Genomic DNA, 15626 nt, shown 5'->3' with positions numbered 1-15626 from the left:
GGTATTTAATGCCCAGATACTACATATCTTTTCTGAGAACCAGAAGCTACACCAATGTGATTACTGGGATCTGTTAGCAAGATGTCCAGTCAAAAAAAGAAGTGTAAAATTCTTCCAGCCCATTTACAGTTGTGTATCACTAGAATGCTGCAAGTCAACTTCAGTTACACCACTGCATTTTTTAGTATCAGAACTATTCTTTCTCAGATTGAAGAACAGAGGCTTTCCAAATGAGTAACCAAGATCCAAAATACAGAACCAGAAAAAGAACTGAAGAAAACAGCTTGTTCAGTATCTACAAAGTTTTCCAGAACCTGGTTCACACGTCAGCATGTCTGACTAATATTTACAGTGCTACCAAGATGAAGTAGGCTGAACAAAGGCCAAATAGGAAAAAAAAAAAAAAAAAAAAAAAAAAAGTACTATGAAAACTTCTTCAGTGAGTCATTCAAGCAGTGTAGCTTCCAAGGTCTGTTATTTTAAACTTAAATCCACATATCCACTGAGCTGAAGCCAACCCTTTTAAAAGAACAAAAGGACCAGATACTGGCAACTCAGGTATCACTTACTTATTTTTTGTGTTTTGAAGACATTAAGGACAAACACATGCTTTGATTATCATAAAGCACCAAAATCACTGCTAAAACATTAACTATCACAGAAACATCACAGTAACTTAAACAGTTTGAGTCAAAAGTCTATTTGGTTTGGGGAGAAAAAAAAAAAGTCTGATCTGATTATTTTTTGCACGTATCATTCCACTAGAAGACCTGATGATAGATTTTCAATTAGCCACTTAATGCAGCATTATTTTTTTTCTGGACTGTCCATCTGCAACTTCCTCCTTCATGAACATGCTCTGCACAAAAAATTAATAGTACCAATAAATAAATAAACAAACTACTATTCCTCGCTGTTCATGAGCTGATATTACCCTCAATTATAAATACAGTTATCACTTAAGGAAGAGAAATCAGCTAGTAATGAAAGTAAGAATGTTTAATAAAACCTACCCACAGTACTATTTTTTGCCAAAGGCAGACTTACGATAATCATGTACCTCAGTCATGAAAAGAAGGGAGACTGAACACTCCTGTCTCCATAATACCTTTCCATAATCCTGCACCTAGCTGAAAATCAAACATGGTTAAGACTCCTCTCTACCACTACAGGTTATATGGTGAGTTGTCCACTAAAAAATTGTGCAACTGCGCTAAATTTGTGGACTCTTCAGCCCTGCAATACCTCTGAGGCCAAAAGTGGAGAAACCGCTCTTTAAGGGCAGGAGTTTGCATGTCACATGTGACAAAGACAATCCAGGAAGTCTCATAATGGCATGACAGCAGAGATGACACAAGGTTTGCTGCTGCCCCAGACAAATTAAAAATCAGTAGCTTGCCATCTGATTTGTCACTGAATTCTCAGTAATGCTAGCGACTTGTCCCTGCACAAAGCCGAGACTCTCCGTTCCCCCTGCATTCTGCAATCAGGGGGAGCTGCTGCATCTGTCACCTCCGCCAGAGGCACCATCTCTCACAGCACGGCCTGACTTTACAATTCAAAAGAGGTTTCTTACTCCTACACGATACAGCTATTCAGCTGGACTGGACTGTTATTTGTAACCCTGCCTTTGGAAAATGATGCCTGAATATTGTCTGCTGGTAGACATGCCTTATACTTTGAAGACCACCACTCCTCATCTTTAAAAGGTGGCTGACCCTTTGCCTTAAAACAAATCCTTTAGAGCATCCCTTGCTCCCTGTATGCCACACCTTTCAGTAAAGATTGTTTTCATACATTTATAGGCATGACTGTAAGAGAAGAAATAAACAGCCACCAAGGTGGCTGTACACTCTTAGAGTAATTTGTTTCAGAAAATTGGTACATTTCAGTTGGGGTAGCACATCATAGAATCGTCCAACGGTTTGGGTTGGAAGGGACCTTCAGAGACCATCCAGTCCAACTCCCCTGCCGTGGCCAGGGACGTCTTGCACTAGACGAGGTCTCTCAAAGCTCTGTCCAGCCTGGCCTTGAACACTTCCAGGGACGGGGCATCCACAATGCCTCTGGAAACCTGTCCTAACGTCTCACCACCCTTACCATAAAAAATTTCTTCCTTACGTCCAGTCTAAACCTGCCTTCTTTCAGTTTAAAATGGTCGCCCCTTGTCCTGTCACTACAGGCCCTGGTAACAAGTCTTTCTACACCTTTCTTATGAGCCCCCTCTAAATACTGTGAGGCTGCAGTAAGGTCTCCCTGGAGCTCTCTCTTCTCCAGGCTGAGCAACCCCGGCTCTCTCAGCCTTTCTTCACAGGAGCGGCGTTCCACCCCTCTGATCGTTTTTGTGGCCCCATCCTTAACTGCAAATCCCATCCAGGTTTAGTCCAACGCCGAACTTTGCGGGATTGTCTAAAAAAGTACTGAAAATCTGTGTGGATAAGCGCTTAATGCAAAAAGGCTTGCAAACCGGCCTGTTCGAGGATCGATTTAGAAATGTCCTGCATTTATTTGCCAAGCTACCGAACCAGGGTCGGGTACCTTACAAACGTTGCTGCGTGTGACGATACTGTTAACTGTCATTCTCTGGAGCCCTCCAGCGGAACGACCTCGTGGGAATAGCCACGAAACAGCACAAATATTCCACAAACGCATTTCATCTGCGGGAGCCAGGCCGTCGACGCGGTCAACTGCCAACCCCTGGCGCACGTGTTGCCTCCTAACCAGGCTACCGAGCCGACGCTCTCCCCTGCGCCCCGCGGGCCGTTCCGCTCCTAGCCGCGAGCAGCCTTCCTCCGGCAGGTCCAGGGCCTGCTTGCGGCGCTCCTCGCCGTCCTCCTCCGGCCACCCCGCCGGGCCCACAGCGCCTGCGGCCCCGGGCCCCCCGCGCGGCCGCCGGGCATGCGCACTGGCAGGTAACGGGACCCGGCCCCGGCGGCCACCGGGGACCCCCCGGCGGGGCGGCGGCGCATGCGCGCTGGGCGGGACGGGGTCCCGCGGGCTCCCCGGCGCCGGCCGCCCCGCGTCCCCCCGCGCCCCCGCCGCGCATGCGCATGCGCAGCGGGCCACCCGGGCGGCGGAGGAGGCCGAGCAGCTCGAGTCTTCCCTTCTCGTCCGGGCCGCCGGTTCCCGCTGGCGGCGGCGCCGCCGGCTCCTCGCGCCCGGCGAACGGCTGCCGCCACGGCGCGCGGCGCCCTCCAACGCCTCCCGGCTCGGCTCGGCTGGGCTGGGGGAGGAGGAGGAGGAGGAGCGATGGGGAAGATCGGGTCAGCTCGACACCCGCCGGCCCCCCGGGAGCGCTGGCGAGCGCAGCCTGCCCCGCTACTTACACTCGCCCCCGCCTCCCGCCGCAGGCGTTGCCGCTGCTACCGCTCGGCGGCCGCTTTCTCCGCTCTTTCGCTCCTCGTCTTCACGAACAAGACAATATGGCGCCGACTGGCGCTCACCCGGAAGTAAAGCGCGTCACGGCGTTGACCCTTGCCTGGGACACGCGAGCGCCTCTCGCCGCCATCTTTGCTGCGGGCTGCTGGGCGGGCGGGCGGCGCCGCCCTTCCCCCTCCCTCGGCGGGGAGCGGCCGGCCGCGCCGCCGCCATCTTTACTGCGGGCGGCCACACAAGTTCCTGTCGCTCGCCGCTCTCCATGGCAGCCGCGGCGGGGGAGGAAGGCGGGGCCGCGCTCCTGCCGGCCTCCCCCTGCGCGGGGAGAGAGAGAGAGAGAGAGACGCCGGCCGGCAGGGCAGCGCCGCGCCGCCCCGCCGACGGCCGCCGCTAAGGGGGCGCGGGGCCCCGGCCCGGCCGGCGTGTTGCCGCCGGCGAGGGAGGCCCCTCCCTCCCTCGGCCCGCATCGCCTTATCAGCGCGGGACGCCCCCGAGGCCTCCCGCGGCCGGGCGCCGCGGGGCTGGAGCGCGGCTGGGAGCGGCGGGAAGCAACCGGGATTCGCCTTCCCGCCTGCCCGCGTCGGTGCGAGGAGAGCGGTGGGAAGGAAGCCCATCAGCCCTGCGGCCTCCACAGGTAAGCGCTAGTCAGGGAGCGCGAGCCGCGGTTCCGGCGCGGCGGGCGGGGCCCACGTGAAGCGCGCGGAGCTGCTTCGTTAGGGGGTGCAGCTCCCGGCGGTGGCACTGCCGTGGAACGGGGGTGGGCAGCTACACGCCGCAGAGCTGCGGGGTGCCGGCGTGCTGAGTCAGTCAGGTCGGTCTGTGCCTGTCGGGAGCGTTCCTGGAGCAGGACAATTCTTTCAGTGGTTTATTCAGAATATCCAAATCAACTTTTAAGTTATCGTGAGATATACCTTGAAATTACCACTGTGTTCCAACGTATGAAGATAAACCCAAATCACCCCTGGTAAATACCTCTTGTGTCGACGTTGGGGTTGATTCTGTAGGCGAGGACTTACTGGTTGCGCCGCTTTTTGCGGAACAGAGATTTTTCATTAGCTAGCACGTTACTTGCCACTGTGATCACTGCCTTTCCTTCTTTTAGCGTCACCTGATGTAAATGCCCAAAACATCCGTAATCTCTTTGATCATCGGATAAAGTAACACCAATGCCCACAGGGAGTAACAGAATAAATTAACTTTTATAAATCTATAGAAAATTGAAAGCTTCAAGAAACTTGTGCTTTACTTCATGTAATGATTTCGTTGTAAGATTTGTTGGTGCCACTCACGCTACATATTACTGTTAACTGAAGGGTTCTAGACTTTTCCCTCTTTGTGTCACAAGGAATTGCTGGACCAAGAATGCTTTCCATGGACAGAAGTGTTCTGGAAGTTTTAAGTCTGTCCAGCGCTGACTGACGCACAGCCGGAACCCTGGAGTGGTACTTCTGGATGGGCAAGCTTTAAGCTACTACTGAAACTGGGGATGCGAGGGGGACCCACTCTTGGTCCTGGTCTTATCACAGAATTACAGAACACGGTTCTTGTAAAGGGAACGAACTGTCTCTTGATCTATGACCTATGCCGCAGATGGTAAGGCAGGGGGAAACAAGTGGTGTAGCGTAAGTGTTCAAGGATATGGACTCATCTCTGGGTAGCTCCTCCAAGTGCAGTGAAGTTGTGATGCAAGACGAAAGAAAAAAATATTCACTCTTAAGTTGGGAAAAAAATGGAAGCTTTGTGAAGTCAATTGTACAACATACAGCTTATATTTAAACAATATAGTTTTCCAAATGGTTGGATGTTTTATTTATACATTTGTCAAATAACATATAACATAGGCGAAAAGACAAAATGAATAGAAGACAAATGGCAGCTTTATTCTAAGAAACTTCTTAAAGCACCTAGGATAGATTGGAAAACTGATCAGACTTGTTTTTTAAACACAGTCTGTGTTTAAAGCCCTGTTTACTCAGTAATATTTGGAATTAGAAATCTACAAAAAAAGTGTACAATGTATCAGTACTGTAGTAAAATTCTAAAAATATTATTTGTTATTTAAATACCTGCAGAGTAGAGTTAGACTATTAGTTCAAACAGATGAAAGAAGTAAACAAATTAAAACAAGATGAAACTTTTAACATGCTTGATTTATTGCTCACAAGTATTTTAGACTTAGCAATGGGTTTTTTTGATTACTTGGATTGTCTTTTGTATAAGTGTAAGCACATATGAACATATTGGGGATTATCCCCATGTATAAATGACAGTAGAATCAGAACTCAACTTTGTGAAATGGCTAAATAAGTAATGGCTGCCATTGACATGGTGGTTTCGTTACAGAGTTCACTGTAATGATCCCCAGGTTACATAGCTCAAAAAAGAAACCCCTAACCTAGCAAAGCAATGACGTAAGTGTTAAGAAGTCATAAACCTACTCAAAATAAATGCTTTTCTGTTTTCTTTTAAAAGCAGTAGTGCATCTTTTTATTTTGAACTGGAAAAATATTGGAAGCTGCAGTAGATATAAGAAACATTCTTGACACTTAAAAAATAGTTTTTCTACTGATATCAATGAAGACAGAAGTATTTATAACTTTATATAAATGGAATATACCAAGTAGTTACAATGCATTGCAATTATATATTTATTATAACAAATAAATTCACTTAGACATTTTATTTAATGTTGTGCAAAGGAAGTGTTTTGACTTGCACTAAGAGGCTTTGGTCTGAAAATATATTTTATGATCTTAGTTTACAAAAAAAAAAAATTTTAAATCATTTTGAATAATCACTTTCCCACTGTTTCTGCAGTTTATTACACCACGGGAGGGGTAAAACCAGCTAAAACAGCTGGCAAAATGACATCCTAGGACACAGTAAATACAGAAGCAAAAATAATCCATTCTAAAATAGTTAGACTGAAATGGTTCTGAAAATTTGTGGCATCTCTTTCACATAGATACATAAATCTTTGTACAAATGCATCGATGTATACAGGGCACAGCAAAAAAGTTTCCAGCTGATGAAAACTGAGGAATATAAAAGCAGGGCTGCTGTGAAGCTGTTTTGTGGAGTATGCTACCACTTTTTAATTAAAATTGGATTTGCTAACTTTTGCTAACACAAGAGTTGTATTCAAATGCTTTGTTCCCATTTTAATACATCTTAAAGTTTCTCCTCAAGAAATTATTCCTTTTCAAATCTTAGTTTGTTACTAATATGTTCAAATAAGATTTTTATAATGGGTTGAGAACGCAGATGCATTAATTTCATGTCCATTTATGATTCAGTTTGTGTTAGTATAAAAAAAAAAGTCCAAAGAGAAGTAAACGGTAAAGTTAAGACATTTCAGCCTTTTTTAATGAATTTATAAACCACTCTTACCTGCTGCCACTTGAAATGCATAAGCAAGAGCAGTTCATTGATACACACAGACAGTGTAGCTGGGGATGGGGGACAGAAGGTTTGGCAGGCTGCATGGATTTCATTTGCTAAACAAAGATGATTACAGTGTGTACATTTCCAGCAGAGAGAAGTTGAGGGTTTGTTTTTTTGTTTGGCTTTACTTCACCATTAAGTGTTTGTAGCCCTCTCTTAGGAGAACAGACATACAAACATGATGTCTGTACAGGTATTGGTGTGGATAGGTTAGTATAATAAATCTTCTCCCCATCACTTTTTGTCATATTTAGCATAAATGGTATATAAATCTAAAGATAACATAAGTTCTTTCTGAGGAGAAAGACTCTATAATCTGGACTAACTCCTTAGCCATCTTTGTTAATGCCTCTGCTCTGGGGAAACTTTTGTAGGGGTTTCCAGTTGTCCATATGCAAATCAAGTACTTCTCATAATTTAGGTTTACTTACTGAAGAGTGAGGAACTGTTTACTTTGCTTTCTGTCTAATTGTTCTAAAGGCACTGTCTTGTGACTGGTCAGCAGAGAGCTGGTCAGGAATCACAGCTTTTCTCAGATACCTGTATTGCAGTCTGTAGGGTAGAGCCAGTGTGGTGGTAGGGAGAGGCAAGACTATAGTTACAGTAGCTCTTCCAGGAAGTTTTGCTAGTTGATGGGACTAGGAAACATCATGTTATGGTTAAGGATTGATGAAAGAAAAGACATTGACACAGAGGCTTATGGAGATCCCAAAAACATAAAGAACACATGAGGCTGAGGAAGAAAACAGTGGTGGTGCCCTTGTGTCCTGGTTTCAGCTGGGAGAGAGTTAATTTTCTTCCCAGTAGCTGGTATAGTGTTATGTTTTGGGTTCAGTATGAGAAGAATGCTGATAACACACTGATGTTTTCAGTTGTTGCTAAGTAGTGTTTAGACTAAGCCAAGGATTTTTCAGCCTCTCATGCCCAGCCAGCAAGAAGGCTGGAGGGGCACAAAAAGTTGGGAGGGGACACAGCCAGGACAGCTGACCCAAACTGGCTAAAGGAATATTCCATACTGTGTGACATCATGCCCAGTATATAAACTGGGGGGAGTTGGCGGCGGGGGGGGGGATTGCTGCTCAGGAACTGACTGGGCATCGGTCGGCGAGTGGTGAGCAATTGCATTGTGCATCGCTTGTTTTGTATATTCCAATCCTTTTATTACTATTATTGCCATTTTATTATTGTTGTTATCATTATTAGTTTCTTCCTTTCTGTTCTATTAAACTGTTCTTATCTCAACCCACGAGTTTTACCTTTTTTTTTTTTTTTTTTTTTTTTTTTCCGCTTCTCTCCCCCATCCCACTGTATGGGGGGAAGTGAGTGAGCAGCTGTGTGGTGCTTAGTTGCTGGCTGAGGTTAAACCATGACACCTTTTGAGAAGGGTGGGATGAAGAAAAAGCCATTTCTAAGCTATTCCACATGAAGAAGCAGGCTACCGCACTTTCTCAGGGTGGTGGAGGTACGACAAAGGTATGGTGTAGCTCTGTGAAGAGTAGATGCTGTAAGCCTGAAAAGATTTTTGGTCTGGTAACAGAAGATATTTTAAGGAGAGTCTTAAACTTTAGAGCCCTTCAGTTAAGTTCTGAAAACACATAGCTTTTCAATAGCATGCACGCATCTGGCAGTTGCAGGAAACTGCAAGTTCCTAGACTTGGTAAATAGCCTCTAGAATCACGTTTAACATTTTAGGAAATACAGGATGTACACCCATTTTCCTGGAATGCTCTCATCTTCTCTTGCAATTCCTGATAAGAAACTATAACAAGTCTTCAGTATGCATATTTATGTACAATCACTTGCTTTGGAGCCAAATTTTGCCACAACACCCCCCCCTCCCCCATGTCTTAAAGGACACACTAAGAGTGACTTGCATCTAAAATTGTATATGACGTCTCATGTTAGTCATCATTTCTTCATTCTAAACGTGTAACTTCACCTGTTGCCCTCATTTTTAGAGAATGTTTCATTCTAAAATATTTTCATACCTGTTCCTGACTCTGAACTTCCTGGAGTTGCTGCTAACGCTGCTTTTTATTTCAACTCGGGAAGCCTCATCCAGGAGCAACAATGATGGCTGTCTTAGATAAAGATGTTGGCTTTTTTCACGCCATTTTCTCTCCATGTTCTATAGAATACCGTAATAGCAAGGAAATGTTCCCTGGCTGTTAATGAGGAAATAATCCTGCCAGTGTCTTTCATGGCATCCTAGTCAGTATGGCCACTTGGGAAGATTTCAGTGGGCCAAACAGTGTGTGAAGTGTGAACTCTGGTTAAAGAGAAGTGAAGACCACCTCAAGAGTTTCCTGAAAGTAGCACTAAAGTAAGAATTAACAGGTTAAGAACCTTGTTCTGTTTCTGTCCTAGTTTTGTACTCTAGGGAGGCAGTTCTAGGCTAAAAAGTAGGAAATTAATATAGGTACTTCAGTAGTTTTACAGAAGTCAGCAAACTAGGAACTTCAGGCCTCATCTAGTCAGTCTGTCTGCTTTAAGGTGGATGAAATAAATACACTCCATCTGTGGTCTCCTAGCATGACTGTGTTACAGAAGTGAAACTTAGTTGGTATTTGCTGTGACTTTTGCCTAGAACTAATTCTGAGTTTTGATAAGCTATATGCAAAGAGGGGGGAGGTGTGTGTAGCTGGATGAAGGGTATGGGAAGGTAAGGAGGTAAAAAAGACTTAGTGTATTTTTACCAACTCTAGTCTAAACATTTTTTTTTTTCTTTCTTTCTTTCTTAGTGTAGACTCAGGTTAAGATGTGTTCAGTTGGAATACAGATGGCTAAAGTTGACTACTTGGTTTCTCTGAGTTTTACTACTTTTGAGTAGACTGAGACAGTTTTAATCTGTGGAGGGAAAAAATTATTGCATTGGCCAAAACACATAGCCTGATTTTGACCTAAACAAAGGAGTTTTCCTTTGGAAAATAAAATCCTGTGCAACCACGGTCTCACTCTGACAATCAGTTGTATGGCCTGACAATCCTTACTGCCTGCACAAGTACACACAGGTAATATGACTATAAAATATACCTCCTCAGTTTGAGCAAATGCAACTATGGCAGGTTTTGCTATTTTCTTATGCAAAAGAGTGAATGCAAGTGGGATGAAGCTCTGAAACGGAACTAGAGAGTAGGAAAGTCATGCAAGTAGGTATGACAGCACATGGTAGAGATAGTAATAAATAGGGACAGCATGTTTTTTTCACCAAAAAACATTTCCATAAAAGAAAATAGTAAGCAGAAATAAACATGGTCTTTTCTCTTCCAAAGAGCAAGTTGGACAGGATGGAACTGTTAGAGAAGTCATCTGTATTTAAGTAACTGCTTATTAAATAAATGAATTACCACATAGCTTCAAAGTAGTCATCACATTCTGACCTTAAAATGGATCTATTACTAAGATGGAAATGAGAAATTACCAAAAGAAGTAACAACTCAAAACAGGGCAGTCAAACAGGATACAGAAGCAAGTTCTGCCACCAGGGTACAGAAAAAAGTTCTACCACTGGGACACCTGCTGTCCTCCACTGATGGTAAAGGGAAGTCCAGACATATTATCAGAGGGAAAAAGTAATCATTTACTGTCCAACTCACACACACAGTGCAAAAATAATTTATAGTTTATTATTCCTGTGAGAAAAGTATTCAGGAACAGATAAACAAATTCATGTTTAGAACCAAAAGTAACAGAATTACCTAGTTACACTTAAACTCCATACATATTTGTACCAAGCTTATATGCTATATATGCTGTACATTCTCATAATTATGAAGTTGAAAATTTACTAAATACAGAAGTATTTGCAATTCTTTTTCCTAGTAGGTAAAATGACAATATATATTCATGGATTTATGGTGTCCATACACACACACACACACACCTGTGTGTGTGTGTGTATATCCAAGGATATACATATGCTCAACAAGTATATATTTATATTAGAACAGGAGTACATTGCTATACCAGTGCCAGTTGGAGACAGCTGAAAGGGTACTGGCCAGGTGTCTGAGGATTCACTGTCACTTTATGGAAGCCATGTTTTCCCAATCTATTCCCATCTCTACTGGGAAAGTGCACTGCAGCAGCACCCAGAGACAGCTGTTGTTACTCCATTCTGGAAGCACTGTGCTTTCCAATTACATGTGGAAGCAACACGATTTGACAGGTTCTTGTTTGCAGAAATCTTGACAGCTGACATCCAACCCAGTGATGGGAAGGATCTAAACTAGATCACAAAAAGTTGAAATACTTTATATTGTTACTGTACACCAGCAAATCCAGGCACTTAACGCTATCAGTATTTTTATTCTCAACTGTTGTAAAACTATGGGTGAAAGCTTATCTTTATTAAAATAAAAAACAAACTTTCCGTAGACCTCAGTAGGATAGGACATCATCTTACATTCTAATGGTACTGTATTTTAATGAATCCAGGAATTTTAAATATTTGGCAAAGTGCATACTTTTAAGAGAACCATTCAGATATTTGTAATAGCTTGACTGAACTTCAGAGTCAACATACGATAAATTCTCTACGAGATAAAGGCACAATATTTACAGGTACTCTTACCACTGCAGCTTTAAATAAGATAAACTAAATAACCACTAACATATTTTAAATTAAATTGTTGAGAATTAATATAATAATCTTTCATAAAAAAGTAGATATGCTTGTGCATTTAGTACTCTTGATTCTGGAACCATCTGAACATGGGCATCACTAACATACACCCACTGTCCTCCTGATGCTCCCATGGCTTCTTTTAAACCTGAAATGCAAAAGCAAAATAAATTCTTTCTTGTCTTTCACATCATCATCAAACAAATACAGTGGATATTTCAAAAAGTAAGAGAAGCTTCTAACCCACAAGAATAACTCATGACTTAGATGCAGTCCAGTATTTGTAGTTTGAAACTTACAGGTCAAAGAGTACTGGAAGAGAACTGGTGGAAGACAGTGCTTAAAAATGTACACTGCCATCACTTTTTTCATATTTTTTCAAAAAGCCTAAGACATTTCAAGTACAGCTTGCTGGGTTCTAACAGTAAGTTATACTAGCTCACAACCAGTTTTGACATAGGAAAAAAAAATCGTATTTCAAAAGCCAACCAGTGGACCAGTGTGAAATTAAGAACACAAAAAGATCTAATCTGTTCTAATAATCATTGCAAGGGCAGCATAAGACTGAGGGAGACTTTGATTTCAAAAATAATACAAAAACTTCTCCTTTTGGGAAATGAGCTTCAAATGCAAAGTGACACTTCACAGGATAGACAGGATAGTGCTTGGTTCTCACTCCCCCCATGAAGGGAAACAGTAAATATATTTACCTTACTCTGACAGCTCAACATTGTTGCCTCCACAAATCATTCACTAACAGTTTCTATCCTAGAATATTATTTTATTCTGCATATCCAAAACATATTAATAAGAACTAGTGTGCTGTTTTCAAGATACCAACAGAAACCCTACAGCAAACCTCGTGTCCTCCATGAAAAAGTTTCTTGCTGTTCACATTAAACCAGAGTAATCCAGATTTTTAAGCATTAAAAAATTTCCAATCCTACGATATGTAAAATGCTCAAATATACAGAAAATTTAATTTTAATTGTCATGGATTCAGCTGTTGTACTAGAACATTTTCAAATACCAAATATGCCAAATAATTACATTTTACCGGGCACAACTATTCATCTGGATATATTATTTTGACTAGGAAAGAGAGGAGAGTTTTCCATCAATTCTCTGTTTAATAACTGAACCAAGATTCCATTATTCACGCAGCTCTACATGGGGTTAATACAGAAGTAGGTCATGCACCAAGTGTAACAGCAAAAAATAACATAATATTCTGGCCCTAAAAATAAAAAGAATATTCTGAGCTAAAACAATTATTTGCTATAAATCCCCTTAAGGATAAGGAGCTGTAGCCAGTGGTTGCTTTTGGTTTTACTTACAGAGAAAGGAGGCTCTGTTTGTACATACCCAGAACATTTTTAGTGGTAGAAATATGCTCTAGTAATTTCTTGGAGGGTGTCCTGACTTTCACATACGCTGCATAATGACCACCTCTCATTGACCCACTGTGCTCCACTATTCCGTAAAGACTATATAGCACTCTTGCACCATCCGTAACATTCTGCATTCCCAGAAACACAGAAAACAAAGAGAAATAATTTCACGATGAATTTTACAGATATCTTAACTAGCTATCAATAGTATTACTTTAAAAGAAGCAAACAGACATCTACAGCATTTCCAATAGTGAAACACATCTATTAAAAATACTCAATAGTCTATTAATTGAATTTAGTTACCATGGAAGCAGCAATACTTGTCCTTAATGCTGTTAGATAGACTAACGCCATCAGGGCACCATATCTTAACTAATACTAGTTAACATCCGTGATACTCTTGATATGAATGGAATTTCAATTAGTTACAATTCTGATCTCGGGATACTACTTGAAAACATTCACTCTATAATTTCTCTAGGAAAGGAAGGAATAATAAACATCATCATCATCTTGCAGCAGCATCATCATCAATCCAGTTTAACTTGTGCTCAGGACAACAACTGTTGAAGTACAATAAAAATAAAGATTTGGAATGGGTACCTTGCAAGATGCAGCACAAAATGGTGCTAAGTCTAAAATCAGTGGGAAATCCACATGCCTATTTACTTTCCGTAGACTCAAACCAGCCTTCAAAAGAAAAGGAAAAAAAAGACTGTAAAATAAGTATTTCTACTAGGAAGCTTTTTAAAGCTAAGGTGTATTACTGTACTATTAAAATAAACCAAAACCAAGAATAAGATTGTAACTGATTTAAACATTCTTTGTTATGTTTTCAATACAGTGCCTACTACACATAAGCATGATGGACACCTAAGAGGTTTCCCTGGATACATCTGAACGGCAAAATGCACTCTGAAGGTAGTAGACAGTCAAAAAAAAACATAAGCGTGTTTGAAATAGTGGTTCTACCAGTTCTTCATATAAAAAGCAAGTATCAGTATGCACAATGACACTTAAAAGAATTGCGTGTCCACCCATGGGGCAGAGGAATATACAAGAGGGTTTTGGCCTTTTACCTGGTGGAATCTTTTCAGATGGAGAATAAGAATAGCAGGAACTGAAGAAATCAGCAGCTGTTTCCGAGCATTTGTGTAAACACCTTCCGTTTTCTTTTCTGTATTTATGAATATCAAAATAATTTGTAAAGTGAAGGCAGCCACACAGAATTTAAGTATTTTTTAAACATCTGACAGAATAGATCTATGTTGCAATGATTTTGTACATGTTATATAAAATGCAAGAGAAATTTTGTGGAGTAACAGAAAAATATTTTCTCATTTTTAATAAACATAATCTGCCAAATCTGAGCATTATTTTAGCCTGTCCTTTGCAAATCAGATCAAAAGTTGGAAGCACGTACACTATCTAAGTCAGCTTGCACACTGAGATACCTACATCGTCTGTTACTGTAGCACCCAACTTTCCTGTGAATGCCATTTCACCTGGAATAAATGGATGATCACTGGAACAAGAAATGGAAGACGCAGGTCTCTATCTATCTATGCTAATATCCTAATCACTGAGATATAGATTAATTTTCCATTCTTCAGTTCTTTCTGAATGACTACATACTTTGGGCTTATTTAAGAGAAAGGTCTGAGGAAGGGTATCTACTTCAGGGTGCCTCATAACCTGCTGGCTTGAGCACACAGGATTGGGATATGTGGACTCCAGTCCCCCTATGGTGCAGAACCAGGAATTGAACCCTTGGCTCTTACCAAAAGTAGCTCTGTGGTTAGCTATACAGTAAAAGGAAACATGCCACCAGCATTTTTTTTTCTGAAAAAAATAATTTACTGGTTTTACACATATTCAAAGGAAAATATTTCATCTGAGGTAGAATGGAGCATTTCATGTAAAAGTAGGTGACTTCTTAAATCTTTTTTAGAAGGAAAGAAATTAATAATGATTAGCTGTGAACTGATTTTCCTTTTTGATTTTTCACTGTGCGCATGGAACCAAAATATTATTTATATAGCACTTAATTCTCAGTCCAATAATAATAAATTAATGATTACAAAATACTATTTTTAGATTAATTTTTTTGAATTTACTCATTCTTAACTTGTATCTCTCCAGTTATCTATAAATGCACAGCAAATGGGCAATTTTTTGTTACTGTAAGACTTCCCTTTATATTTTATTTACAAATACTCAGAAGAGCTTTATTTTTTTATCCTTCTGAATTACTATACATCAAAAAAAAAAAAAAATCCTCCAGTCCTTTTTAAAGGTTTATTTTTCATTATATTTAAATTGCTTTTCTTACTCAGTGAACCCTAACGGTCTGCTTGGGCTATACAAGCATTGAGGAAAACATTGTCTCAAGAAGGTAGTTCTCTCTCATCTCCATTCTTACAAATCTTTGCAAGTTTTTTTCCCTCTTCGTTACAAGTGTCTTTTTTTGCCCCTCATACATACTTAATTACATTACTTCCCTGAGTATGTAAGTTGCTAGAGCTGAATATTACAGCATTTATTTCAAAGCTTCTAGGATTGTAAAGAACAGAAACAGCAGCAAAGATCAGTATCGAATGAGGCGCCTATTCAGTTTATGGTCATCTTTAAATTATTTATCTTAGATAAAATACAGAAGAGATGCAAAATAAATTCTAAGTTACATCCACGATTATGTTCTAATATGAAATTTAGTCTTGCTGCCTTTGCAGGATGAAGTTTTAAGTTGTTACAAGGAAGTTCTGCCTGGGGAGACATTTCCTACTTAA

The 15626-nt window shown here is 41.3% G+C and overlaps 2 protein-coding genes and 1 long non-coding RNA gene across 12 annotated transcripts in view; 1 reads left to right on the top strand and 2 right to left on the bottom strand.

The window, feature by feature from the left end:
- The window catches only part of PNISR (PNN interacting serine and arginine rich protein), a 30245-nt gene extending 26728 nt beyond the window's left edge, over positions 1–3517 (bottom strand). Inside the window, exon 1 of one of the 3 annotated variants that reach the window (XM_029997223.1) lies at positions 3327–3517. The gene's annotated coding sequence lies outside the window, so the exon portion shown is untranslated. Of the gene's footprint in view, positions 1–2538; positions 2803–3326 lie in introns of those variants that run through there. The other 2 variants (XM_029997233.2, XM_041120837.1) reach the window with 2 other exon arrangements.
- Positions 3518–3902: 385 nt separating this feature from the next.
- LOC115335463 lies at positions 3903–14202 on the top strand. Its single transcript, XR_003921438.1, has 2 exons — positions 3903–4009; positions 13682–14202. It is a non-coding gene; the product is annotated as an uncharacterized LOC115335463 (long non-coding RNA).
- The window catches only part of USP45 (ubiquitin specific peptidase 45), a 58472-nt gene continuing 53269 nt past the window's right edge, over positions 10424–15626 (bottom strand). For all 8 annotated transcript variants that reach the window (XM_041121961.1, XM_041121960.1, XM_030001042.2 and 5 more), the window contains 4 exons: positions 13917–14014; positions 13441–13527; positions 12809–12962; positions 10424–11591 (listed from right to left, as the gene is read on the bottom strand). In XM_041121961.1, the coding sequence (XP_040977895.1) occupies positions 11458–11591; positions 12809–12962; positions 13441–13527; positions 13917–14014 (473 nt within the window). In that variant the 3' untranslated portion in view covers positions 10424–11457. The remainder of the gene's footprint in view (positions 11592–12808; positions 12963–13440; positions 13528–13916; positions 14015–15626) is intronic.

The sequence above is a fragment of the Aquila chrysaetos genome, chromosome 2, assembly GCF_900496995.4.
Source record: "Aquila chrysaetos chrysaetos chromosome 2, bAquChr1.4, whole genome shotgun sequence".
In the NCBI taxonomy this organism is placed as follows: Eukaryota; Metazoa; Chordata; class Aves; order Accipitriformes; family Accipitridae; genus Aquila; species Aquila chrysaetos.
The sequence above is the reverse complement of the archived record's forward strand: the minus strand, read 5'-3'. Positions and strand labels throughout refer to the sequence as shown.